The 27,812-nt window shown below is 36.6% G+C and overlaps 3 protein-coding genes, 1 non-coding gene and 2 pseudogenes across 4 annotated transcripts; 4 read left to right on the top strand and 2 right to left on the bottom strand.

Moving 5' to 3' along the window:
• The first annotated feature begins 6,191 nt into the window (after positions 1–6,191).
• On the top strand, positions 6,192–7,293 carry LOC120156625 (probable histone H2A variant 3). Its single transcript, XM_039167925.1, has 2 exons — positions 6,192–6,304; positions 6,752–7,293. Exons 1-2 carry the CDS (start codon positions 6,197–6,199, stop codon positions 7,046–7,048), a joined length of 405 nt encoding a protein of 134 aa, XP_039023856.1. The 5' UTR covers positions 6,192–6,196; the 3' UTR covers positions 7,049–7,293.
• An 805-nt stretch (positions 7,294–8,098) lies between these two features.
• LOC120156706 lies at positions 8,099–12,304 on the top strand (annotated as a pseudogene).
• Positions 12,305–12,967: 663 nt separating this feature from the next.
• Positions 12,968–14,240, top strand: LOC120156704 (annotated as a pseudogene).
• Positions 14,241–15,688: 1,448 nt separating this feature from the next.
• Positions 15,689–15,760, bottom strand: TRNAG-UCC. The gene has a single exon. It is a non-coding gene; the product is annotated as a tRNA-Gly (tRNA).
• Positions 15,761–18,000: 2,240 nt separating this feature from the next.
• LOC120156721 (probable inactive receptor kinase At2g26730) lies at positions 18,001–20,552 on the bottom strand. The gene is given in 4 exon segments (XM_039167988.1): positions 18,001–18,729; positions 19,118–19,717; positions 19,720–20,427; positions 20,461–20,552. Coding segments are annotated over 3 exon segments (1,938 nt in total). The 5' UTR covers positions 20,408–20,427; positions 20,461–20,552; the 3' UTR covers positions 18,001–18,079.
• Positions 20,553–24,462: 3,910 nt separating this feature from the next.
• On the top strand, positions 24,463–27,707 carry LOC120156594 (sodium/pyruvate cotransporter BASS2, chloroplastic-like). The gene is given in 14 exon segments (XM_039167892.1): positions 24,463–24,659; positions 24,741–24,837; positions 24,926–25,043; positions 25,135–25,176; positions 25,262–25,375; positions 25,486–25,548; positions 25,856–25,983; positions 26,486–26,567; positions 26,701–26,752; positions 26,841–26,861; positions 26,864–26,937; positions 27,054–27,212; positions 27,314–27,403; positions 27,510–27,707. Coding segments are annotated over 14 exon segments (1,233 nt in total). The 5' UTR covers positions 24,463–24,544; the 3' UTR covers positions 27,588–27,707.
• The last annotated feature ends 105 nt before the right edge of the window (positions 27,708–27,812 follow it).

Raw genomic sequence — 27,812 nt, 5'->3', positions numbered from 1 at the left:
TAATATTGTAGGTGGAAAACATGAAACACTATTAAAAAAATTGAAACATAAATTACATAACTTTAAAAAAGTATCGATCCTTTTTATAAAATTATGGACACTTTCATATAATAGGTAAAAATATGATGTAATAGGTAGCGCTTATATAATGTAATAGGTATCGTTTATATAATGTATAGGTAGTGGTTATATTGTAAAGTATCTATCCTTTTTATAAAAGTGTCTATACTTTTTTCACTGTGGAAAACATTAATTTAAGGTTATCTTTTGAGTGAGTTTTAAGATATTAATTTAGTAATTATAGGCGTCTAATGATTTCTTTTTTACGTTACGGTATATATTATTATTAAATTAAAAATTCTAAATATTATTTTATAAAATATCAAAACAATCAAATAATTTTTTTGTGCAAATGAAATTATTAAATTAATATTGTAGGTGGAAAACATGAAACATACTTAAAAAAAATTGAAACATAAATTACATAACTTTAAAAGAAGTATCGATCCTTTTTATAAAAAGTATGGACACTTTCAACATATTATAATATAATAGATGATTTTGTAATATAACCGGTATAAATATACCGGTTTTATGAGCGAATAGGTCTACAACCTATATCGACACTTTCTAATATTGTGTCGGTACTTTATGTCCAGATTGGAAGAAAAATGTGTCGATACCATTTAAAAAAGTGTTGGTAAGTTTAAGTAACGCGGTTTTTCTTCCTTCATTCAAAATATTTATATGTACATACAATAGGAGTCATGTTGATACTTACGATATATGGAGATCGTTGTCATTCCATTCCGTCTTCGAAAAAAATCAGATGATGTAGGGTGTGTGCTTGTACTCAAACTGAGCTTGACTTGAGGACATGTTAGTTTGTTATGTTCCTCACCGTTGCAGTACCCACATCGCCTAATTTTCTTGTCGACCTTGTTCTTCGGCACTTCTTTTCGCTTGCGTTGTTTTCGTTGAGGGTCACGAACATTGTTTACTACAATGCTCTGGTTGACTGAATGATTCAAACCAAACGAGTTTTCTAATTCTTCTATTAGTTTTTTCATCTCATCTCTTGCGGTTTTGAAAGACTCGTCTGTCTTTGATGTAATGTAGCATAACCTACTTGACGTTGAACGTAGAGCAGCGAACCTTGCCATTTGCATCACTTCTGGAGACACATTCAAATCAACATAGCTGGGTGCAGAAGCCTTCGCATCATTAGTCCACCTACTTTGAATCAAAGTCCCGGGCAAATATGTGTAGTCCAATTGCTTCAAAATGTGAAGTTGATGGCGACACGGAAGTCCAACGGTCTCGAATTTTTTGCAGGAGCAAATTAGAGTTTTCGTACGAGAATCAAAACTAATTTCAATTTTCCTATTTTTTCTGCGTACTTTGACAAAATATAATGTTGACATTCATCTGATAAGGACTTAATCTCTGCCTCAATCCGGTACAATGTCTCCCGTATAAGTTCATCTTGGAACACACGAAAAGATTCGCGGGTAAAAATCGCAGCGGCATGGCTTTCAAGGTCGACCAGTTTTGTGATCTGGAAGGGCTTCGTATGGGAACTTAAGTAATCCGCTTTCAACTCGTTCATACGCATTCTACTAATTCCATCTTCAATTGCACGAACAACATCTAAATATATCTTCTTGTGTTTCAGTGCAATAGCTAGTGAAGCATTCATAGACTCGCACCTTTGTGTTGAGCGAATATTGGCAAAGAAATGACCGGTTAGATATGCTTGTGCCCATAAGTGTCGTGTATTTCCCTTCTCAATCACCCATGGATGCTTTTGGACGTTGAATTCTGAAACAACCGAATGCCATTGAATATCAAATTCCTTGGTTGTCCACCAGGAAGCCATGCATTTTGAGAATGCTGCTGTAAACTTTGGGTCACCAATGTTAGCTTGTGCATTGCGAGAAAGATGCCAAGAACATAATATGTGCTTAGCAAAAGGGATAACAGATTTGATAGCCCTCTGCATTGCCCTATCCCCATCGGTTACAACGGAAATAGGTGATTTATTCATCATGGCTTCTAAAAAATTCTGTAGCACCCACTCGAAAGATTGAGACGTCTCGTCAGCGATTATGGCAGTGGCAAACACAATTGTTTATGGTGATGATTGACACCAACAATAGGCATAATTGGTCGACCATACAAATTATCTTTGTACGTTGTGTCGAACGCAATTACATCACCGAAGCATGTGTAATGCGATCTCGATGTAGAATCCGACCAAATAAGATTATACAATGCCCCCGATTCGTCTACCAAGTATGTCATAAAAAACCCGGGATCATCATGTTTCTTATAATCAAAGTAGGCAATAAGCGCATTCACATCCCCATCGACGATTTCCTTTGCTTTACCTCTTTGAAGTGCATTGTAGAGGTCTTTATGTGTAAATCCAACATTATGATAGCCCCCTGCCTGCTGCGTTAAATAGTTCATTACTTGTGACGTGCCAACACCGACCTCTTTCAATGTTGTTGCCTCATCGATATCAGCCTTACTTACAGCTCTATTAGAACGCATAAATGGTGTCATAGCAGGTGTGCACAATGCATGATTATGTTTCTGATCAGACTTACTTATAACCCACTGATCGTTTGTATTTGTTGATGTAACTACGACTCTAGCCTTACATCATGTTCTTGTGACTGGCGTATGAGCACGTTGACGATCAACAGTATTGACTTTTGATACTCGAAACCCTTCTTTGGAACAACAAAATTCTTGTGTCTTCACATTCCCTTCCACGTCAAGCCGTGTTGTTCCCTTACGTGCACTAAACCCATGTTCCCGTGCGAATCCCTTGTAAAAGTACCAAGCTTGATCACGTGAACAGAAGAGCTGACCAACCAATCTGTCAGATTCATCAACATTATGTACTTCATGGCATTCCTCGGTTGGCTTAACATTGTCTACATCAGTATTATCCATGGTAAAAATTTTGTTGTGCAAGTTCAGTGCTCCAGGAGTTGATGGAGATGTAAGCAAAGGTTCATTTTGAACATGTTTCAGTCGTGCTGCTTTCAATAGGATGTGGCATTGGTAGTGGTAGTTAAAGGGTGGGTACAACATTAAATTCGCAGTACATATTTAGGTGTGTACAATAACTACAAGTATATATTATCATTAAATTTAGGTATGTACAATAACTACATATTTAGGTATATACATCTTTTGAGTGAGTTTTAAGATATTAATTTAGTAATTATAGGCGTCTAATGATTTATTTTTTATGTTACGGTATATATTATTATTAAATTAAAAACAATAAACATATATATTACATATTTATTATTATCTTTGGTTAATATTGTTAAATTTAAATTCTAAATATTATTTTATAAAATATCAAAACAATCAATAATTTTTTGTGTAAATGAAATTATTAAATTAATATTGTAGGTGGAAAACATGAAACACTATTAAAAAAAATTGAAACATAAATTACATAACTTTAAAAGAAGTATCGATCCTTTTTGTAAAAAGTATGGACACTTTCAATATAATAGGTAAAAATATGATGTAATAGGTAGCGCTTATATAATGTAATAGGTAGCGTTTATATAATGTAATAGGTAGTGTTTATATTGTGAAGTATCTATCCTTTTTATAAAAGTGTCCATACTTTTTTCACTGTGGAAAACATTAATTTAAGGTTATCTTTTGAGTGAGTTTTAAGATATTAATTTAGTAATTATAGGCGTCTAATGATTTATTTTTTACGTTACGATATATATTATTATTAAATTAAAAACAATAAACATATATATTACATATTTATTATTATCTTTGGTTAATATTGTTAAATTAAAAATTCTAAATATTATTTTATAAAATATCAAAACAATCAAATAATTTTTTGTTCAAATGAAATTATTAAATTAATATTGTAGGTGGAAAACATGAAACAATATTAAAAAAAATTGAAACATAAATTACATAACTTTAAAAGAAGTATCGATCCTTTTTATAAAAAGTATGGACACTTTCAATATAATAGGTAAAAATATGATGTAATAGGTAGCGCTTATATAATGTAATAGGTAGCGTTTATATAATGTAATAGGTAGTGCTTATATTGTAAAGTATCTATCCTTTTTATAAAAGTGTCCATACTTTTTTCACTGTGGAAAACATTAATTTAAGGTTATCTGTTGAGTGAGTTTTAAGATATTAATTTAGTAATTATAGGCGTCTAATGATTTATTTTTCACGTTACGATATATATTATTATTAAATTAAAAATTCTAAATATTATTTTATAAAATATCAAAACAATCAAATAATTTTTTGTGCAAATGAAATTATTAAATTAATATTATAGGTGGAAAACATGAAACAATATTAAAAAAATTGAAACATAAATTACATAATTTTAAAAGAAGTATCGATCCTTTTTATAAAAAATATGGACATTTTCAATATAATAGGTAAAAATATGATGTAATAGGTAGCGCTTATATAATGTAATAGGTATCGTTTATATAATGTAATAGGTAGTTGTTATATTGTAAAGTATCTATCCTTTTTATAAAAGTGTCTATACTTTTTTCACTGTGAAAAACATTAATTTAAGGTTATCTTTTGAGTGAGTTTTAAGATATTAATTTAGTAATTATAGACGTCTAATGATTTATTTTTTACGTTATGATATATATTATTATTAAATTAAAAACAATAAACATATATATTACATATTTATTATTATCTTTGGTTAATATTGTTAAATTTAAATTCTAAATATTATTTTATAAAATATCAAAACAATCAAATAATTTTTTGTGCAAATGAAATTATTAAATTAATATTGTAGGTGGAAAACATGAAACACTATTAAAAAAAATTGAAACATAAATTACATAACTTTAAAAGAAGTATCGATCCTTTTTATAAAAAGTATGGACACTTTCAACATATTATAATGTAATAGGTAAATTTGCAATGCTATCGGTATAAATATACCGGTTTACTTATAAAATAGGTAAATATAAGCGCTACCTAGTATGTTATTGTACTTTATAATATTTCTGATTAAATAATATAACATAATCGGTCTAAATTTTAACCGGTCACTTGTTTAACCGATCACGCCGTATATTAGCCGTTTTTTAAGCGCCGCACCGCATAACTACCCAGGCTAAAGAGAAGCCGCATACCCATTGGCATAATATCCAACAATTTCCCAATTACTTCCATCAAAATTGAAATAACCAAAAAAATATGAGTGTAAACAGGTTCGACGACATGCTTGTTAACCATTCACATATATATATATATTAAGCTAAATAAATGAATATGAACAAAAAAATATGTTCTTTTAATTAAATGCAGAAGTCTAAACAGTTGTATTTTCAGTTCATTTATATTTATAAACAAAATCTCTTATTAGATTGCTTATAAGCTCATTTATTAACTCGTTTATTAGTTTGTACATAATAAAGTTGATATTTTTCCTATAGAAATACTTAAAAATATTTATACTTATTTTATTTATTTCTAATATACTCTAATCCCCAAAGTTACAAGCATATGACATTACCGCTTTAACTTCCACAATGTACTAAAAACATCCATCTTCCCTCACCATTCCTTAATCCAAACAAACATCACTATTTGGTCACGAACAACACCAAACTAACAACTTACTTTAAAAACCACTAAAACCCCTAATCTCATAACGATAATCTCAATCAAACCAATTTAAAAATAATAAGAACGAAAGAAATAAAATAAGACGATAATGGAGGTAAACCAAGAAAGACTATATGTTTGATTGATGATGTGTCTTGTATCAATTCATCATTTTAGATAATGTGACAAATGATACATCATTATTTGAATAATGACACACATGATATGTCATTAATTAAATACATTGAGGGCTAAATTCAAATTTTACCCAGTAAGATTTGTCAAGATTGTAAATTTAAAGAAACAGCAGGGCTACTTCAGTAAAGGTGTGTTCCTTCCTTGCAGGTTCATCTTCATGCGAATATATAAAGTACTCTCTGTTTCTTATCTCCGAGTCTGAGACCGCAAGCATTAACCTTTAGCTTTCCCTTGTTTCCGTTCCCTCACAACCAATTTCTCTCTGTTTTCTTTCTCCATTAATCTCTAGGTATCTGGGCTTCTTTTTCTTCTTCTTTTTTTCGGAGCGGGAAAGATGTCTGGGAAAGGCGCCAAAGGTTTGACCACCGGCAAAACGCTCGCTTCCAAGAAGGACAAAGACAAGAAAAAACCCATCTCTCGTTCTTCTCGAGCTGGTCTCCAGGTACTGTTTCTTTAATTCTTTCCCCTTTTCATTACCACTTGTTATTTTTTTATCTGGGTTGTTTACCTAGTTGTTTGTGGATACAATTTTAGCCTCTCTAACGCTTGTGTTGAAGGGATGGGGGTTGGATTAGTGCATGAACTTGAGTTGATTAATGGGTCTTTAATTACATGGGGTCTTAAGCATGTTTAGCATTAACGGTAGTTTAAACATAGAACAAGCTCAAAAAGGCTATAGTAACAGGTGTATCTGCTGTGATTTCATTACTTAGGATGCAGATCGAATCGAGATTGGGATGTTCAGATTCGAATACTAGGTCATATAAGTCTCAGTTGTGTTGGTTTTTGTTGTTGAATCACTACTTTGGGTATAGCTAGAGGTTGGAGCTACATATGTTATGTTGTTTCTCCATTAGTTGAATTTTTTGTATAATGTTGTAACCTGCAGTTCCCGGTGGGTCGTATCCATCGTCTGCTAAAGCAAAGGACCATGGCACATGGGAGAGTAGGAGCCACAGCAGCGGTTTATTCTGCTGCTATCCTGGAATATTTGACTGCAGAGGTGTTGGAGTTGGCCGGAAACGCGAGCAAGGATCTCAAGGTGAAACGTATTACCCCCAGACACCTGCAGCTTGCTATCCGTGGTGATGAGGAACTCGATACCTTGATTAAGGGAACCATTGCCGGTGGCGGTGTGATCCCTCATATCCACAAGTCACTCATCAACAAGTCATCCAAGGAATAGACTGATGTTTTATTGCTTGCAGAGATTTGCCATGCCAATATCTCAGCTGCATTTCCTTGCTGTGAGCTTCAAACTTAAAAACAATAGGCTGAAGCTTAAAGTAGCGCATTTATGCGTTTAGTTAATGTTGAAACTTAGGTCGAGACTGGTATTTTCTTTTCGTTTTTGCAGACGATATTGGAATTGTTTTACAGATTGACTGAACTGGTTGCTTTTGATTAGTTAACATATTGAACTAGCTTTAAGGTCATTGATGTAGTATAATATTAGAGATGATATCTCGTGATTTTTATGATCAAATTTCTTGTTCTGCAGTCTATTCTTGCATTTGCTTGTTGCTTTTATGAGTATGAAGATCAAATTTTCAATCTTCAAATCTTTCCACACTGCACTGATACATTTGAATCCGAACCGAATGCTATTTGCAATGTTCTGTCCCCTCTTCTAATCCTACCCTCAGCTTCCGTATACGCCAATTAATACCAAAGTGAACTGCTCGAGTTTTGGCCCCGGTAAAGAGTCATTATTGTCTTGATGGTTCCATGTGCCATTACAATAGCTGCAGGTTCTTCTCCAGCTCATCCAAAACAGCTGTTCCTTCAGCATGAATGTAGAAATGCTCGGACATTGGAAGAACCAGAGGGCCCAATGTGGTGATGTTGGTCTTTAAAGCATAACCAGCACCTGCCATGGCATCCTTCGACAATGTAACACCAATTACTCCGGCGGAATCTTCTTCCTGACTGAGTAACACACCCAAAGCACTTATCATCCGTTCTCTATAAATAATAAAAATTAAATGTATAATTATATTAGTTTTTTTAATTATCACGTCAATTATGGTTGACTTGATTTTTATTAATTAAATGATTTAATTGATAAAATTGAAGGATCGGTGGTAAGATTAAAATTTGCCCATAGTTAAAGTGATCATGGCATAGTTTATCCTGTTTTTCTCCCCCATTCTCCTTTGAAAACGCTGTCCTATTTGTCATTCAAATCACTCCGAAGCACCGAAGTTTCGTTCTTCACTTCGTTTTTTTTATTGCAATGGGAAAACACTGGCTCCATCGCTGTCCTTCTCGCCAGTATCACCAAATAAAAAACGCGGTTTTTTGCTTTGTAACCTTTGCCTTAAGCTCTTTCACAATCATTCATTTCGATCTCTGCTTCCCAAGATCTCTCTGTTTCCTCTTGTCGGTGACTACTTTGTTTCGAAATTTATTCATCTTTAAAATCTGTTTTTTTTTTCCTCTTTAATTTCTTAAATCAGTGCCCATATATCATTTTTTTTCTTTATTTTGTCATAATTTCGACTTATGCATCTTCCATTATCTCAATTGTGCTTAAGATCTACCGATTTTACCTTCTGGGTGTTTGTTATTTGTAAGGAAAAATGTCGAATATTCCACTAAACAATACTACGCTACAAGCAGTTTGGTTGTCGGTTATGCACTCTGTTCAAGTTTTCTTGCTGTTATCAACAAATTCGCAATAACCAAATTCAACTATCCGGGCTTATTAACTGGATTACAGTAATTGACTTCTGCTTTAGGGGTCTGGGTGTTGGGAAAGTTTGGGTTTTTACAACATGATTCTTTCACTTTGGATATTGCCAAGAAGATTTTGCCTGCTGCTATTGTCTTTTACCTTGCAATCTTCACAAACACCAATCTTTTGCTTCATGCCAATGTCGATACCTTCATATTGTTTAGATCCTTGACACCCCTTTTGGTTGCCATAGCCGATACGACCTTTAGGATGCAGCCATGCCCGTCGAAGCTAACGTTTATGTCTTTGTTGATCATTCTGGGTGGTGCTGTTGGCTATGTGGCTACCGATTCGGCATTTACGCTTACCGCCTATTCATGGCGTTTGCATATTTGGTTACCATTACTACTGAGATGGTTTATATTAAGCATATGGTGATGAATATTGGGTTGACCACTTGGGGTTTTGTCTTGTACAACAACTTGTTATCATTGATGATGGCGCCGATATTTTGGGTTCTGACCGGAGAATACAGAGACGTGTTTGCTGCTTTGAGAGCCAATGCCGGGGATTGGTTCGAACCTGTGTCGTTCACTGCGGTGTCTTTTTCGTGCCTGTTTGGTTTGCTCATTAGTTTCTTTGGATTTGCTGCTAGGAGGGCGATCTCCGCCACGGCATTTACTGTGACAGGTGTGGTTAATAAGTTTCTCACCGTTGTGATCAATGTGTTGATTTGGGATAAGCATGCAACTCCTTTCGGTTTGGTTTGCCTCCTCTTCACACTGGCAGGAGGGTTCTTTATCAACAGTCGGTTACTGGACCGCCGCGTGAATCAACAACATCTAAGCAGACTGGTGAAGAGGATGAGAACGATGATGTCGAAGATAATCAAGGTAAGAGTGTATCTGGTAAACGTATTTCTGTATGAGAAGTATTGTTTCTTATGTTTCATGGTTTTGGCCACTAAGAAGACTCCTGGGATTCACGAATCTCTAGTCTCCCAACTTTAGAATTTAAACATGCTTAGCTCTTGGCCCTTTAGCACTTGGTGGTATATGAATTATTATGTTTCAAGTTCGGTATCGACGATATTGTTGCATTCTTTTGTTGCTTTGTGTACTACTGGTGGCAAGGTTTTTTTTTAATCAATGGGTTGTGGCTCATTCGGAATTGAGGAATTTGTATATTGTTGTTTCTTCTTTACTGTTCCTTGTTCATAGATATTCTGGAGTCCTTGATTTAAATATTGATGTTGCCATCAGCTACAAACTTATGTCATAGGTTGAACTCTGAATTTATAATGTGTCTTATGGCTCGAATTGAGGTATGCTTAATTGGTTGCGCACTAGTGAAGAAGGCAGCGACTCTTGATTATATTAACTGATGTTCTGATCAGCATCTCGCAACAAACGCCGTTGATCGGCGATTGCAGTCTTGGGCTTGGACTTTGACACATGTACTCTCATGAGATTTCTAAAGAAGCTTGCTTACCTTGGAATAAGTAGACAATCCCGATGGCCCATTAAGTAGATAATATTTGCAGTTATGCACTGATGAACACACTTTTAACATTACTGCAATTCTTTTGTTCTAATTGGTTTCCACTATCTCTTTCTGTTGATTATCATTTCATGCTGCACTTGATGGTCAAATTTTATTTTCATGGTCGGGCAAAAATTGAGCCGAGTGGGGGAAAACCCCATTGCCTGTGCTAACTTAGATCTGCCCCAGGCAATGGCCGTAGGCCATGTTGAGCGTGTATTTGTAGTTCGAACTCCCTTCATCAACCTGTCTAAACCTTCATTTTCTGTGTCAAAACATCCTCCTCACCTGTGCTCCTGGCTCGATCTTCTACCGTGATTCTTTCTTCGTTTCAATGGCCCTCGAGGATCTCTTTTCACTCGGGTTAATCTCGCTTGTCATATTCCAAAAACTGATCCCCAAATAGTAATAGTTGCTAGAAAGCAACGGATCAACCATCATAGACTTTTGAACCCCTGAATTGATCCTCACCGTTAAGTCACATCCCAAGAAACCCACATATCATAGGTTTAGCTCGGCATGAAACATAGACCATGGTTGCTGTTAATATCAACAAGCGACCGTTTTGCTGCACAGGTCGAAAATTAAGCACCGATATCTTTTTGTCTGTTCGTTATTGTCGTTAAAAGACCCGATTTCCTCTTTGATTTAATAAAATTTCCCGACTTTAAACCCACCAAAAAGACAAAAAAACTTCACTATCAAAACCAGATTTTAAAAAAAATGGTGACTCACCTTTCATCGGCAGCTTGACTCACCTCGTTCACGACAATCAAATGCGTCGATTTCCAATCAAATTATTCCAATGTTTTTTTAACGATCCCCCACCGTCCATTTGTCCGACCATGACGCTATCCGCATGGGATTCCTTGCTGGACACTTTGTCCTTTTTTTTCTATTAATATATTTGTATATACGATCATCATCATCATCATGTCTGAAGCAAAACTAGTATTTCTATTTATAAACCCTTTGAAGACCAAATTATTGGTGCCGAGAAAATAACATGGATGGATGTCAAAACTCAGACACCACCAACACCCTCGGCTTCTGTCTCCTTCCTTCTGAACTCATTCAAAGCATCCTCTTCTCCTTAGCTTTGCCCGAAATCATTCGGATGAAATTAGTCAACAAGTTTCTTGCTTATCTTATATCCGACCGGGACTTTATCCGGCAGTGCAACCTACTATCGAGGTCGGCCACTTGGTTGTTCGTCTACAAGAAGCGTTGGCGTCGTGATGCCACGATCCATGGTTTTTCAGACCAATCCAACCGTTGGTTCAAGGTTTGTATCGATGATTTGATGAAAAAAGTTTTGTTCTACCCTGGTGAAGATGTTTACTTATTGACGGCGAGTGGAAATATCTTCTTGTTTGCTTCGAATAATCAAAAGGTAGTTATTGCCGTTAATTTGGTTAGTAAGGCAGTTAAGAAGATCCCCCCATGTCCGTTAGGTCCACGTGGCACTTCTTTGTGGAGGAGATCCGGGATGAAGCTAGTACCGGAACCATCGGGTTCGGGTCATTTCCGATTCTTGTTCGTGGAGTTAGTGGAGAACACTCCCGTTGTGTTCGAATATAGTTCCGAGACCGAAAAATGGCACTACAGGGAAGCAAGGGAGTCCCATGAGAACATCCTAGCGAATGATTATATGTTTCTCAATGCAGTTAATAGTTCTCATGAGAGCTTGGTGGTCGCGATCGGATCCGAACACACCCAGCCGTTCATTTTACGACCGAGATTCGGAAACGGCGAGCACCAATCAGCCACGGCATTCAGCTGGATGAACATCAACGACCGGAGGCACGTGTATGGCGACGGACACATGATGATAATGAAATCGATCGGCCTTGATGGCTCGGACCATAGGAGGGCGGCAAAGGCATTGAGCAGCATAGAAATGTGGGGGATTAGCCTAGAGAGTGGGAATTGGGAGTATGTCTCGAGTGTTCCGAGCAAGATAATGGAGCAAATAGGGAAACCTTACGGGGTGATGATTGGGTGCTTAGAGGCACGAGCCGGGACGATCCGAGCCGTTATGATGTCCAATTACGAGGGCTTGTGGGACATCAGTTGGCTGACTTACGAGAAACAGAGCAACACTTGGAATTGGATGTGGTTGCCTGATTGTAAGATGAAAGGGGCTAACTTGGCTGGCATCACATTCTCCTCCGGCCTTTCCTTGACATGATTTTCAGTTTCTTAGCTTTTGTAAGATTTTGATTGTGGGTTTGTTACAAATCATGTTCCTGAAAGGTGGGAACTTTTGTTGTATAAATTCTTGTATAAAAAATAACTTTTTATGGTAATAAATTAGGATTTTTAATTTCGAACAATTTTACTACAAGTGTAAGTTTGTAAATAACTCGATAAACAGCTAACGACCATAACTATGGACTCTGATGTTCCCATAGTGGGCTTAATAATATGAAAAGTGTGGGCTATGTTCCAAATGGAAAGAATTGAAAGTGCAAAACTCACATCACATCACACACATGCATATATTTTATTTCTTTTGCTCTTAACCACATATACACTTCAATATAATATTCATATTTTCAATTAACTAAATTTTAATTTGATTGCTATTTCTTGAATGTTGTAAATTTGAATATATTCATATCCTCTCAACATATTTAAATATTTATAGATTAATTTATTTTCTTATGGATCATTCAAATATTTATTAATCTTTTAATACATCTTAAAACATTGATAACTTGAAATTTATTAATTGATCAAATAATTTTACAATATTATTTCACCTGATGTGAATTCAAACCTTAATATTTTCTTTAAAAATATAATATTTTTATATTTAATAAAAAATTTGATAACTCGAATTACACAGTTTTAACAAAGAATAATGCTCCTCGCTTTCTGTTTTCTCTCAAATCTAAATCGCTTCGTTTTTCTTTTTAAGACCTCTTCTTTTCCCACTATAATTTCCTTTACTACCAAATAGAGAGAGAATAATTTTAATTTGAATCATGTCGCTCTACGACTCCGCCTCGTCATCAGCGGGAAGTAGCAGTGGCAGCTCTTCCTCATCATCCTCTTCGAAACCACCGCCGCCATCGCAGCAGCCAGACATCGACATCGACGGACTTCTCGCATGTGCTGGTTATAAAGTCCGCTCGTCAGAGCTACGATAAGTAGCTCAGCAACTTGAACGACTCGAAATCGCCATGGGTAATTCTCCCGCAGATTTCTCTCAACTCGCTTCCGATGCAATCCACTATAACCCTTCTGTTCTAGCCTCCTGGGTCGACTCGCTCCTATCCGAGTTCGCTCAGCCTCCCACTTGCTCATCTGAGTTCATCATAAACAATCAAACGGTGGTAAACAACGCTTGGGCCACCGCCGAACCTCATTCGCCGCAGGCACAGCAGAATATTAATTACGAGCAACAGAGTTTAAATCATCAGTTGACGGTTGTAACGGCCTTGGAAGAAGATTCCGGTATAAGGTTGATTCACATGTTGATGACTTGTGCGTAGTGCGTCCAACGTGGAGATCTCTCATTGGCTACTTCGTTGATCGACAACATGCAAGTGTTACTGGCTCGTGTCAACACCGTCAACGGAATCGGGAAAGTTGCTGGACACTTTATTGACGCTTTAGGTCACCGTATTTACCGAGAAATTGGCGGCGGCTCCGTCGACGGTGGTGGTGGCTCCGCTTTAGGGAAGGAGGTTCTGTATCACCATTTCTACGAAGCTTGCCCGTACTTGAAATTCGCTCACTCACGGCCAATCAGGCGAAGATCGAAGCTTTCAACGGCCACGATTGCGTACACGTGGTTGATTTCAATTTGATGCACGGCTTATAATGGCCAGTTTTGATATAAGCACTCGCCTTACGTCCCGGTGGACCTCCTTTGCTCCGTTTAACCGGCACTGGACCGCCGTCACCAGATGGCCATAACTCGCTTCGCGAAATCTGTTTACGACTCGCCGAGTTGGCTCGTTCAGTCAACGTCCGTTTCGCCTTCCGTGGAGTCGCGGCTTCCAGGCTCGAAGACGTTAACCCATGGATGATTGAGGTGAATCCGAAAGAAGCGGTGGCAGTTAACTCCATCATGCAGCTTCACTGCTTATTAGGATCCGACCCGAACCGGGATTCTCCCATCGAAATTTTATCTAAATTAAGTAAATAGAATATATTTTTAAAATAAGATCAAAATTTTGAATCCTAATATTGTGAATAGAATACATTGGATTAGGAGAATAACCCTCCTAATGAGTTTACCAAATATTTTATCTAAATTAATTTATTGATAGATCGAATACCACTGATTAAACTTTAAAAAATATATTTACACTATAAAAATAAAAATTAAGTAAAACTTTATCATATAAATTGAGTATGAAAATAAATCAAAATATAATGAAACAACATCAATTCTTTAATTAAAATTTTCTAAAATAATAAAAATATTAACCGAATTTTAAAAAATTATAAATGAATCATTCAATCAATCTATTGAAATAAACATGTTATTGAATTTTAGTTACAATAGAGTGATTTGCTGGTTACAAATAATAAATTGAGTGATTGATTGTAACATAAGAGTAATTATATCGAGGTTATTAAATCTTTATGTTATTTTCACTTTAGTCATCGAACTTTTATAATTTACATTATAGTCATTAAACTTTAGTACGCTTTCATTAAAATCACTCTCGTCAACTACTATAGGCGTGGCATATTAAAGTCTTATTACCCAAAAAAGGTATAATGAGGAAAAATACCCCTAATGTTTGATTAAATAATCACTTTAACCCTTATTCTTTTTTTGGAGTATTTTGGCCCCCCAATGTTATATTTTTGGGCAAAACGATCCCTTGATGGATGAAAATCGTTAGTCAATAAACTATCAACGTTCCAAAATAGGGTCTTTGTCATAAAATGAAATATTAGGACTCAAAATACTCCAAAAAGAAAGAATAAGGGTTAAAGGGACTATTTAGTCAAACGTTAGAAACATTTTTGCCCTAAAATAAAACATTGTGGACCAAAATGCTATAAAAAGAATATGGACCAAAATGACTATTTGGTCAAACGTTAGAGATATTTTTATCCTAAAACTAAACGTTGTAGGTCAAATGCTCCAAAAAAAAGAGAATATGAGCCAAAATACCTATTTAGTTAAACGTTAGAGGTGTCTTTAAGTAAAATCCGTAAATTAAATTTTGATATAGTAAACAAAGATAATGGAGGGAGAATACATGGGCATGATTTAATTAAAGGAGAAGTGTCAGAAGGATTTCACTTGCATTGTTTTGTGTACCTTCATCTGTGAATGCAGCTAGCCCTTTCCTCTTGATGAAACTCAACCAAATCAGATTAGCCAAAAGACTTAAAGAATACACTAATTCAATGAACATTGAATAAAGGAGGAAAGAATACAAAGCACAATGAACAACAATTAAGCCTTCAAAAGATTACAATGCAGGAGTTAAGGCGGCATTAATGGAAACAGAGGGGATGAATGTAGCACGGAGATACACCGAGATGGTGGAAAATTTGTTTTCAACTCCTCAAACTTTTAAAAAAAATCTTAATTAGATTCCCATAAACTTTCTTTTTAAGGAGAAAAACTAATGCGTTTGCCGGAAGTCAAACCCGGGTCTATTGCTTGGAAGGCAATTATCCTAACCGTTGGACTACAAACGCTCTCATTAAAAATTTCGGTAGCATATCTAATTGGTGTAGTACTAGTTCATTATCCTTTTGATTGGATTTAGCATATGGTGGTGTTGATGTCTTGTTTCCTTTGACTGAATGAGCAAGCGATTGTTATGTTTGTATGATGTGAGAGTGGAAGGTGCTGAGCTAACTCGAATATCATATCGTTTTTAGTATGAGATTTTATATCCCAACTTTTGAATCATGAACAAAGATTAACACAACCATACAAAGAACCGTAAAAAAGTTTACACAAACGTAAGAAGAGTCATAAAACGAACCCGTCTCGAACTAAATGGTCAGCATGAAAGGTATCTAAGAAGAAAGCCCGAACTTTTGGTTCCATCTTTATCAACGCCACAAAAGGTTAACAGGTCTTCTTAATTCACTTTCCAATTACCCCAAACAAAAAGCTATTTTCTCCCATGCATGTGCAAAACAATGGCCGAGGGGACCAAATATCCAATGGTTGCGATCGTTCTTCATGAACAAAGAAGCGTCCAAATTCAACCAAAACAAATTTATATTAATGGGCGTTACCATTTTGACACTGTAATTACACTTCATTCCCACTTTTTTTTTATTCAGGCCTGCAATCTCCTAGATGAAGATGGTTTCATGGGTAAGCCATGACCACAGAGTTTGATAACTATTATTAGTTGTTTTCACAAGACACAGACATCTAAAAGTAAAGCTAATTATGTTTTATAATGCAATTTATCTCGGAGATGCTTATGGTTTAAACTAGAATTTAGGGTTGGAATCTTGAATAGGGAACGTAGGCAATTGGGCTGTAAAATTAGGTGAGCAGATGGTGTGGTAGTAGTGGAACAAATTACCCTTTTCCTTAATCTGATTAAACTCCATTAATGTTGGTTTAACTTTGAGAAGCCATGGGAGGGACCATTAAATAATTGATGTTAGCTGCCCAATATGGCTAAGGTTGCCATCTTTCTTTATCGATGGTAGGCTCAATCAAGGACGATTGGTTAAACTAACTAGATCAAAACAATTTAATTAGACTCGTTAATTTTGAGAGCTCTAGAACCAAAGATTGGATGTGGGGTTACTGTTTTAAGCTTGTTAGATTAGCCGACCATTTTCAACTCTAAATTTAATACAAGCATTTGGCAGTATAGATGCATATTTGCATATACAACCAAACAATAGGTTGGAGTTTTTAGATGAAATTTTCAACTCCCTAGCTGGTTTTCCACTTCCAATAAAACCATAAATTAATTTTAAAAGTTTATTTTTCGGAAACCAATTAAAATCTTAAATTATTTTTACACGTAATTAAGTTTTTATGTTCTAAATATTCATCAATTCATCGTAGCCCATTAAGTATAGTAATTTTTGGATCAATTTAAATCACATGTCATTTTATCATCTACTTTTTAATAACATTTTTAATTAGGGATGGGCATGGGTCGGATTTTTGGTCCACCCGACCCGACCCGAGAATAAGAAATCCTCCACCTGAGGTCCGACCCGACCAAAACAAGATTCCACCCGACCCGAACCCGAACCCGATATATAATTTAAAAAGCCCGACCCGACCCAAAATAATAATAAAATTATTATTTTTATTCAATAAAAACAGTGACTTAATTGAAAAAAATAATATATAGAGGGGTATTATTATTATAATTATTCCTAAATATATAAGGTAAGATTATATATTATTTTCGGGTCAGATATTTTTAACCCTAAATCTGAACCCGACACAACCCGAACCTCACATTTTAAAAAAATATGACCCGACCCGAACACGATTTTTTAAATAAAAAACTCGACCCGATCGGGTCAGAACCCGTCGGATTCGAGTCTCATTCCCATCCCTATTTTTAATCGTCTTTTACAAATATCATGTGATAGAACCACAATGTATAATGCGACAATAATATTTAAAAAGATTTTAAACTTAAATTCAATATTTATCAAAGGATTTAACCAATCCAATTTTTCAATTTGATTTAATTTTTGATTTTAAGGTTAAATTGTATAAAGAATTAGTTGCTTAATCTGTTTTTAAAGTAGGGAGATTAGATATTTTTTAAACAAAAAAATTACAGGTACAACGACAACATTTGTTTAATAGGACAGGGCACGGGAGTTACAAATTAAAGTCCATAAGTTCATGGAACTGCTCAACCTAAAAAACAACTCAAATTCCCAGCAATTTACCCTAAAAAATTAACCTAAAAGGAAATTCAAGAAATAAAAAATTAAAACCCAAATTTCAAAAATGAGGAAGAAAAAAATCACAAATTTTGGAACAAATTACACTTTGTGCACGTTATTAGGCTAAGGTGGGGTTCTTGATTCAGTGGGCGGAGTATGACCACCAGAACCCTTTGAAGGATCGTCGGACGATTGTCTCAATCCGTCATCAGTTTCGCCTCTATTCATATCTTCAATCATACGTAAAACTTCCGGCATGGTGGGTCTTTGATCGGGCACCGTCGATACACAAGTCATTGCAATTTGCAACAGTTGCACCATTTCCTCTTCAATGCTGTGATATCTCATTAATTCAACGTCGAAAACCTCCGCGGTCCATTCCTCTCGAACCACCGATTGTACCCAACGAGGAAGATCGATACCTTCTTCCCCCAGTGATGCTTGATTAGGTGCCTTGCCTGTCAATAACTCAAGCAATAAAACTCCGAAGCTGTAAACATCGGACTGGAACGTAACTTTGCGAGTTTCGACTATTTCGGGTGCTCGATAGCCTGCAATGCGACTAGGCAGAGTGGTGTTGCCGAAGAGTGGGTTGAGACCGAAGTCGGAGATGCAAGCTTCGTGATCTTGCCGGAGAAGAATGTTGGAGGACTTAATGTTGCCATGGACCAGTTTTCCTGAAACGTGAAGGTGTGCTAAGCCTCTAGCCGCGGTTAACGCTATCATCATCCGGTTCCCCCAATCTAATGGAGTTCGGCCTGAGCCTCGGCTACCTGCAAAATTTATGAGCGTTCGTATATTACACTGTAAAAAGACTAATCATTTCACAAACATACAACAAATACATAAAACTATCCTATTTTTAAGAAACAAATCACGTTATAATGTCTGCAACATAGAATCGCGACATTATAATCACATCAGTAACGTACACCCAAATGTAGTACAATGCATGCATGGCTCAATCATTTTCACTAATTTTGAATCTCAGTCATTACACTAGAATGTTTGCTCAGAAAATGGAGGAATTATGCAAAGAAATCAAATTATATATCAAAAGATTCTTCTACGTGTTTGTTTTTCGATGAAGTTTGAATGAATTTTTGCTTGTTGAAATACCCAGAAAATAAATGAATGACGAAATGAAACAGAGAAGCTTACCGTGAAGCAGAGCAGATAAGCTTCCATCACGCATAAGATCGTAAACGAGCAATTTCTCGTCTTTGGAGTAATAAAACGCTCTTAAAGGAACCAGATTTTCGTGCTTGATTTTGCCCACCATTTCCATCTGCATTTCGAATTCTCTTTGGCTGACTGCCACGTCTTTCAGCCGTTTAACAACCACCGTCGTCCCTTCTTCCAGCACCGCCTTGTACGACGTCCCGACGCTGCCTTTTCCCAACACTTCCGCAGATGCTCTCAATAAATCCTCCAAATCGAAGCTGTAGACCCCGCCTTCAAAGAACACCAGTTTGTTCCTTTCCCCTTCCATCGACGCTCCTGTTATTTCATCTTTCGAAGATGAAGTTCCCGCCTCCGCCGACGGAACATCCCGTGTAGTCACCGGAGTTGATGGTTTCGGCTGTTTCGCGGGCCGCCGTTGCCGTTTACGGAGGCAGAGAATGAGGATTAAAAATAACAATAACGCTGCAAACGCAGACCCCACGGCAATGCCAATAATGGCGCCAGTGGAAAGCCTCCTGGAGTTTCTACCGGAAGTTGTGGGTGGAATGGGCTCGGACGGAGATGGCGCCGGGGAGGGAAGAATGGGTTACACGGCGGTAGTGGGCCTCCACAAAGAGCAAGGTTTCCGGCAAATGAAGATGCCGGGAATTTTGATAACGAGCCGGGAATTGAACCGTTAAGGTTGTTATTAGCAACATTGAAATCATTCAAACCATCGGAGTTGATGCTCGGGAGAGAACCGGAGAACGTGTTGTTTTGCAAGAAGAGTCGGGTCAGCTGAGTTAAATTGTTGACGGCGAAAGGGATTGGACCGGTGAAATTGTTGGAAGAAATATCGAGCCGTACCAAGCGAGTTAAACGAGTCACACTAATTGGGAACGAGCCGGTTAACTCATTACCTTGCAGGTAAAGGCTACGGAGGATAGTCAAGTTGGAGAAGTCGACAGGAATCCCACCGGATAAACGGTTCGCTCGTAGACTTAAAACCCGAAGTTGGCTCAACCGACCGATTGTGTTGGGTGGAATAGAACCGACGAGACCCACACCCGGGAGACGAAGAGTGAAGACGGAAGAGCGGTTGGCGTCGCATTCGACGCCGACCCAGTCGCATGCTGAAGTCGAGGAGTTCCATTGAACCCGGTTCTCGTGCTTGGTTTGTGAAAGGAAAGCAAGGAGAGCTTGCTTGTCTTGAACGGGTTCGGAGTTCACTCCAAAACTTAGTATCAGAACAGAAACTAGGAAAACAGAAACAAAATTTATCATCATTTGGGGTTTGAATTGAAAAATGAAACACAAGAAGTAATGAGGAAAGAATGGTGCGCTAATTGGCTGTTGTGTCGGCCGGCGGCTGGCTAGGACCGGCTTGGACAGAATTGAAGATGATTTTCCGGCGAGAACCCATAAAAGAAAGAGAAATGGAGAGTGAGGGCAGGCGAGGCTTTCTAAGGTAATAAGGTCTCACGAGTTTACAAAGGTAAAAAGAAAGTTGAAATAGTAGGATGGGAACCCTTTTACATTCTTTTAATTATTGTAATGCTTTTTTATTACATACGTCTCTATAAACTATGATGATTATAGAACAAATTTATTTAAAATTTTATTAATCAATTAAAAAACGAATGTGTATATATCTTAATGTAATTATTTAAATTAGATAATTTTATTAAAAAAAATAACATTTTATTCTATCAATGGATCAAGTTCATTATTATGATATATAATTTTTTTTAGAATTTCACGCGTTGAATTCAAAAGGTTTGGTAATTAAAATAATGTTTCTGTTTCCGGTGCTGTTGTTTTAAACCCGCGAACGTATGCGCGTTGAGTTTGTGCAATTGGATTATGGTGTTCCTCTTGCTTCAGATTGCTCCATGTGAGAGCGTGAATGATTATAGTGATGGAAGGGTATGTGGGTTCCGGCTGTATCCACTTTGGCTTCAAGTGTGAGTCGGCGTATCATGTAAAGGGAGTGGATTCCACGCATACAAAGAGCGTGGTGGGGAATTCGTCGACTTTTCTCTTTAGCATAGGCCAGACTTTGATCGTATTGGATAGGCCCGGAATGTATGGCCTACTCTCTACTACCGTAGATGATGATTCTTCACACTGTCCCAGTCCTCCTGATGTTGGGTTTTATCAGAAATTTATTGGTACAATTAACTCTGAGCCGTTGGATCGATGTAAAAAACTATGATACGATAGTTTATTGTTGACTATGGAAGTTTGATTTTGTTTTTTAAAAACATTTAAAAATTGATTTGAAACGCATATCAAAGGAGAGTGTGAGAAGTCAAAATATGAATGAAAATGCTACGCTCGTACGATTCGTTTTAAATTTGTTTGAAATATACTAGTTAGCAATAAAGTAGTGCAAAATTTGAATTTGACGACCAACTAGGCAACAAAAGTAAACCCTAGTTTGACATTGTATGAGAGGAAGACATTACATGCACGCACGTATATATTATAATCTTTTTTTATATCTTTCATGTTTATTTGTAAAACTAGTACTATCATTTACAAATTTATTATAAGCCGACAACTTTTTACTTTTACCTTCCAAATAAGCTATTAGAATTTTCTAATATTACGTGCTTTAACTAATTAGCAATACACATTTTTTACAGACATAATTGTTTGAATTTAAAATCACTATAGATAACAACATTTTTTTATCATTGAGACTATTTGATGAGTTCAACCATTAAAATTTTGGGTAAAGTATACAAATGATTCCCCGACTATAGGGTATTGCTTTGTTGAGTCCCCTAACTATTGAAAGTTATAAAATAGTCCCCTGATTATAGGATGTTATTTTATTGAGTTTTTTGACTATTAAAAGTTACAAAATGGTCACCCGACTATTCATATGTTCTAGACTCGTCATTTTTCGTTAAAAAATCGGTGGTTGTCTGAGTTAGATGTTAACCTACTCACTGAAATATGATAAAATCTAGTCACCAAACTTTTTGAGTTGTATTTTGTGGGTTAGTCTCTGTTTACATTATAGCGTTGAGTTGGAGCTTGAAATATTATGTTGTCAAGTTAGTGCTTGATAGTAACAATGATACTGATAGACATTGATGATTTTATCATATCTAATTAACGGGTTAACGTCCAGTTTAAATGACCATCGTTTTTTTAACGAAAAGTGATGAGTTTGAAACATGTGAATAATTATATAATCATTTTATTATTTTTAATAATCAAATGACTTAACAAAATAACATCCTATAATCAGGAAGAATATCATTTATATATTTTACCCTACTATTTTAAAACGTCAAAAATTCATTTGAAAAAGAAAAGGAAAAAACAAAACAAAAGTTAATAACATTTTATCAAAAGATAAAATGATTTTACTTTACTTTATCCGAGCTGGAGCATTTGCGGAATTCTTTCGAATCCATAGCGTCTGCAACTGCAACTGCGACTGCGACGACCCTGTCAGCCAATAATAATTGGTACAGCCAACACTTTACTTTTTCTGGGTGCATCCATGACTTTTTGACTCAGCATTCCCCACTTGTTTTCGTGCCCCTTGGCTTCATTCAAATACTTTGATCAACAAGTGAGAATCACACTATAGAAGATCTTACACATGGCGTCCACTACGCTGTTTAACACCCAACATGCATTGAACATCCAATGGCTATGATTTTCCTACTCGAGCATGTAAATTTGCACGTGCAGGCCACTCTTGATTATCCAAAAGAACGCAATATGCCATGTATAACAAATCAGGGGTAGAAGAAAAAATGTGGGCATTTATGCTTGTAAGTTGTGGTGCTGTCATCCTTCCTTTTGGCCTTTACCTTGTTGGAGTTAAGTAATGTAACCTTGAGTTGGCAGCATAATTAGAGCCTTAAATCCAACTGCTCGGTCGAGCAAGGGTTGACAGTCAACGGATAATCCAAGTGACCCGAAGGGCCCTAGTCTTCTCTTCGGCTGTCGCTGGCCATACATGTTTACTTTATGCTCAACCCACTCTTGCACTAAACACATGGGGACCTTTGGCTTTTTGGTTTCTAAGCTTTTTTGTCACTCCTTATGCCCCCGATCCATGGTTTTACGTTTTCCGATTACATGGACCGGTGTTGTCGATGCGACTTGTCATAAATGGTTATGGTACGCAAGCTGTAAGCCCCAAAAGTTATTAGCTAAGTGTATGTAAATCTTCTGTGCGTGGCATGTCTTAATCTTTAGAATATGAAAGACAATAGAATGAGGTAAATCTATAGAACGCTAAATTGAAGTTTTATCATTCTTTCATGGCCAAATCTCCCGTGCATGGTATATTATCTAAATGTTTCACATTTTAATATTTCGGTATTTTCATACTATCGTTAATGCGATTAGTTTCAAGATATTTTATCGTTCTTCTCGAAAGAATGATTCTCATTTTTCAAATTTTTGAACAACCACCCAAACTTCTAGAACTGAGAAAATTTAAATGAGATTTTTTTTTCTTAATCTTTATCACCTTTTGTGTTGGAGAGTGCATGAATTGGTGTCATCCACACGCTGGAAAAGGACGAACGGTCAGCTGAAACAGAAGAGAAAGCAGTGGCGGCCACAAAGGAAGAAAGCGAAAACACAATAAAAAGGTGAAAGAAGCTGATGCAAGTGAAGTCAGGAAACGAAAATGGTTACTCAACGAGAAGGCAATCGAAAAAGCAGGTAAGCTTTTCCACTCTTCAAAGCCTGCCGTGAATGTAGCAGAACAAGCAATTAATGGAGGAGGATAAATCACTAGCACAAACAGACTGGTATTTTCCCATGCTCTCTTCGCTTGCCCTCGAGCCTCATCACCCAACCTGAGCCCCTACACTGTTTTATTTTCATTGGTTTCATTAATCCAAAACAATGGCATATGCTTTGAGCTTAATTAGAAATGTGTTTAAACTCAATGAATTATATTTAGGTTGGATCAAGTTGAATGTAACTTTAAACCTTAAAAATTAGATCGAATTTTAATGTGAATAGATGAATTTAATTTTTTAAATCAGATTCAGATGGATTAAAAAAAACTCGACCGGACCTTATGACCATCCCTACCTCTGCCCAATCAGGTGTACATCGACAAAAACCTATCAGTCTATAACCGGACAGAATCACAAGTCAGCAGCAACAAGTTGATGCCATAACCAATAAGCAGCAGCAATTTGGACGAACCCATTCCGTGAACACATGTGGTTCCTCGGTTTACACGTCATCTGCATTTATGATTTTTGTCATCCTACTTTGGATTGGGCATATCCAGTGTGACCAATAACACATTACTCCAAAGAAGAAGAAAAAAAACCCTTTCACTCTCGAGGGATAAACCCAAGTTTTTCTCAGCACTTTCACCCATCTCATAAACTCCTCCGAAAATCTTTTTTTTTACTGAAGCGTTTAAAGATGGCGACTTTGTCTAGGTTTGTTGTCAAAGATTGTAATCTTCATAAATACGGTGCGGTATATAGAGGACCATCGTCTTCGATTTCATTAAGAACACTACAGGCAGCTCATCTGGGTATGTTTTCATTTGTGTTTTGTCTTTAATTGCTTGTTTTATCACATGGGTTTAGTTCAATTTTTTCATATGAATCTGTAGATGTTAGAGCAGGGATTTCTTTGCCTGAGAATGTAAAAGGTTTGTCAATTCAAAGCAAGCCAAGTAGTCCCCTTGTTGCTCTATCATCCCCTTCAAGGTGGTTTCTAAGAACAAAATGTTTGATTTAATTGAATTTTTGTGTGCTTTTCTTTTAGTATCGAGAATGATCTGATCTCTATATCCAGGAATCCGAAAGTTATCTGCAATGCTGCAGCCAATGTACCCGGAGATGTTCCTACCCCGAGCGGATTGAGCCAGTACGAGAGAATAATCGAAACTTTAACGACTCTATTCCCCGTCTGGGTGTGTATTCGATTTTGTTAGTGTATTCAATTGTACTCTAGCGGATTTTTTAATCTTCGGTTTTACATTATAACTTTAAATCACATAACAGGTTATTTTGGGAACTGTTATCGGCATATACAAGCCGGCTGCGGTAATTTTTGGTCCTCTGCTGCTTTTAGTGAATGGTGATTCAAACGTTTGCTTAGACATCTAACCATTTAGTTCCCCTGATGAAGGTTACATGGCTGGAGACAGACCTATTCACAGTTGGCCTAGGTTTCCTCATGCTTTCAATGGGACTGACGTTAACCTTCGACGATTTCAGACGCTGTCTACGGAATCCATGGACTGTAAGGCAAAAGTATTCGCTATGAATATGATATGAGTTAGTTTACTGCTGACAAAACAGATACGGTCCGGTTTTAGTTTCGGATAATAGTATTAACTTTCAATTTTGCAGGTAGGTGTAGGATTTCTTGCTCAATACCTAGTCAAGCCTATGCTAGGATTTGCTATTGCAATGGTAATTTGAGATTTGCTTTTGCATCAATACTTTATTGAACTATGATGTCCTTTGTATTATTTGATTTGTTTTGTGGTATAATGGTGAAAACATTTTACTCTATGAATATACTTCGAAATATTCTGATAAAGAGGTCGGTCGAAGATTGCAGAAAATAAGAGAAAAGTTGTCCCGAATTTGGCTTTTGACATGAAAGTCAATGTACTGTAGATTGCATTATATAGAATGTGATTTATCTTCTCTACAGTGTTTTCTTGTTGGCTTGCATGAATAAGTAAATGATGCAAGGCATCTATGTGATTTTCAGACTCTGAAACTGTCCGCTCCACTTGCAACCGGTCTTATTTTGGTCTCATGCTGCCCTGGTGGTCAGGCGTCAAATGTCGCGACCTATATCTCTAAGGGGAATGTAGCACTTTCTGTTCTCATGACAACGTAAGATCAATGCTTTTTTTTTTGACAGAGTAGCCTTGTGATCTTATTTACATTTGATATTATATCCCGGAAGTACCTTGCCATGAAAAACTACCTTCTGAGTTCTGAGCAAGAAGGGCTTTGTCAGGTTTTCTACAAAATCTCATTTGTGTGTCGGATTGACAATTCATGTATGTTCCCGAGATAGGGGAAGCAGGATTGGTAAAGAACTCGTAAGAGTTTGTTTGTGATATGTTTGTTTGAAAAATCCACTCTTTTCACTCATCATGCAAAGGAACTATGCACATTGTATCCTCTATTTTCAAACAATAGTGAGGTTTCTCAGAAATGTTTTTTATTGGGTTATAGTTTGACCTGCAAGATGATATGATACCTAATCGAACAACTTGCTTTGGATATGCATTACTTTTGTATTTAAGCATAATAGCATTTGACAATGATTTAAAGCATATTCAACGATTCCCAAACTTGAAAGTTCTTAATTCCTCTGGAATTTCTGCAGGTGTTCAACTATCGGAGCAATAGTTATGACACCACTCCTCACAAAGCTTCTTGCTGGACAGCTTGTTCCTGTTGATGCTGTGGTACGTTTACTCTTATTTGGAGGTCGCCTTTACCGATAAGTGGCAAATACATAAAGCATGAAACAACTTACATTGTAGAACTCAAACGCCTATTCGACTAATGTAAGGAATGTGTTCCCTAAAATCTTTGCAGGGTCTTGCCATCAGCACTTTTCAGGTCGTGTTAGTACCAACGGTTGTTGGAGGTAACTATGAACTATTTTTCTTATCCGTTCTTATCATTTGTACTTCAATTATCTTTAAGTATAAAGAAATTTGGCTTATTTGTGGCAGTGTTGGCCAATGAATTCTTCCCAAATTCACTTCAAAGATAATCACAGTGACACCATTAATCGGAGTCATTCTCACCACTTTGCTTTGTGCAAGCCCTGTAAGTTATCAAGATTCTTTCATGCAAAACTTTATTATCTGTACTTTGCCATTTCTTTTGAAAGCCTTTTTTCCATACATAAAGAGCTCACATTCGATGTCCTCTCGATGCTAAAGATCGGTCAAGTGTCTGAAGTGTTGAAAACCCAAGGAGCTCAGCTAATATTGCCTGTAGCTCTCCTACATGCTGCTGCATTCGCCCTTGGTTACTGGATTTCAAAATTATCATTCGGGGAATCCACTTCCCGTACCATCTCCATAGAATGTGGAATGCAGGTATCCATAGAAATATTGTTTTGGTGTTTTTGCACTCGGATATTCTTATTGCATCTCTCGGTAGCATTCTCTTATATCCGTGCATGGTTTCCGATGCACAGAGTTCGGCGCTCGGTTTCTTGCTTGCCCAGAAACATTTTACCAATCCCCTAGTAGCCGTTCCTTCTGCAGTTAGCGTTGTTTGCATGGCCGTATGAGTTTTCTTTCACTCGTCTCCATTTCCATACCTACATAAAAAAAGACAGGCCCTCTAGCATTATCTTCAATTGACATTGTCATGTATTTTGTTTCATGTAGCTGGGCGGGAGTGGCCTTGCTGTGTTATGGAGGAACCGACCAATTCCTGTGGATGATAAAGATGATTTCATGGAATGACTGCTTTTTCAACTTGTAATTCTTTTCTCAATCTCATCAATAGGGATTGAACCTTGATATTTGGGTGCCAATATCAAGAATTTTCATTATTGGTTTCATATATCTCAAAACTTTATCCCGTACTCGAACCTTAAAACTTTTATCCAAGACTCGAATTTTCATGTGAATGGAGTAAATTAAATTGAAAAGTTGTTTTATAATAAACTTTTACGGTACTCAATTAAG

This window comes from Hibiscus syriacus, unplaced genomic scaffold (assembly GCF_006381635.1).
Source record: "Hibiscus syriacus cultivar Baekdansim isolate YM2019G1 unplaced genomic scaffold, ASM638163v2 tig00111234_pilon, whole genome shotgun sequence".
Taxonomy (NCBI): domain Eukaryota; kingdom Viridiplantae; phylum Streptophyta; class Magnoliopsida; order Malvales; family Malvaceae; genus Hibiscus; species Hibiscus syriacus.
The sequence above is the reverse complement of the archived record's forward strand: the minus strand, read 5'-3'. Positions and strand labels throughout refer to the sequence as shown.

Excerpts from the sequence above, each read along its gene's own strand:
- LOC120156625 (XM_039167925.1), top strand. The coding sequence starts at position 6,197 with ATGTCTGGGAAAGGCGCCAAAGGTTTGACCACCGGCAAAACGCTCGCT. Across the intron at positions 6,305-6,751 it reads CTTCTCGAGCTGGTCTCCAG|TTCCCGGTGGGTCGTATCCA; the intron begins GTACTGTTTCTT and ends TGTAACCTGCAG.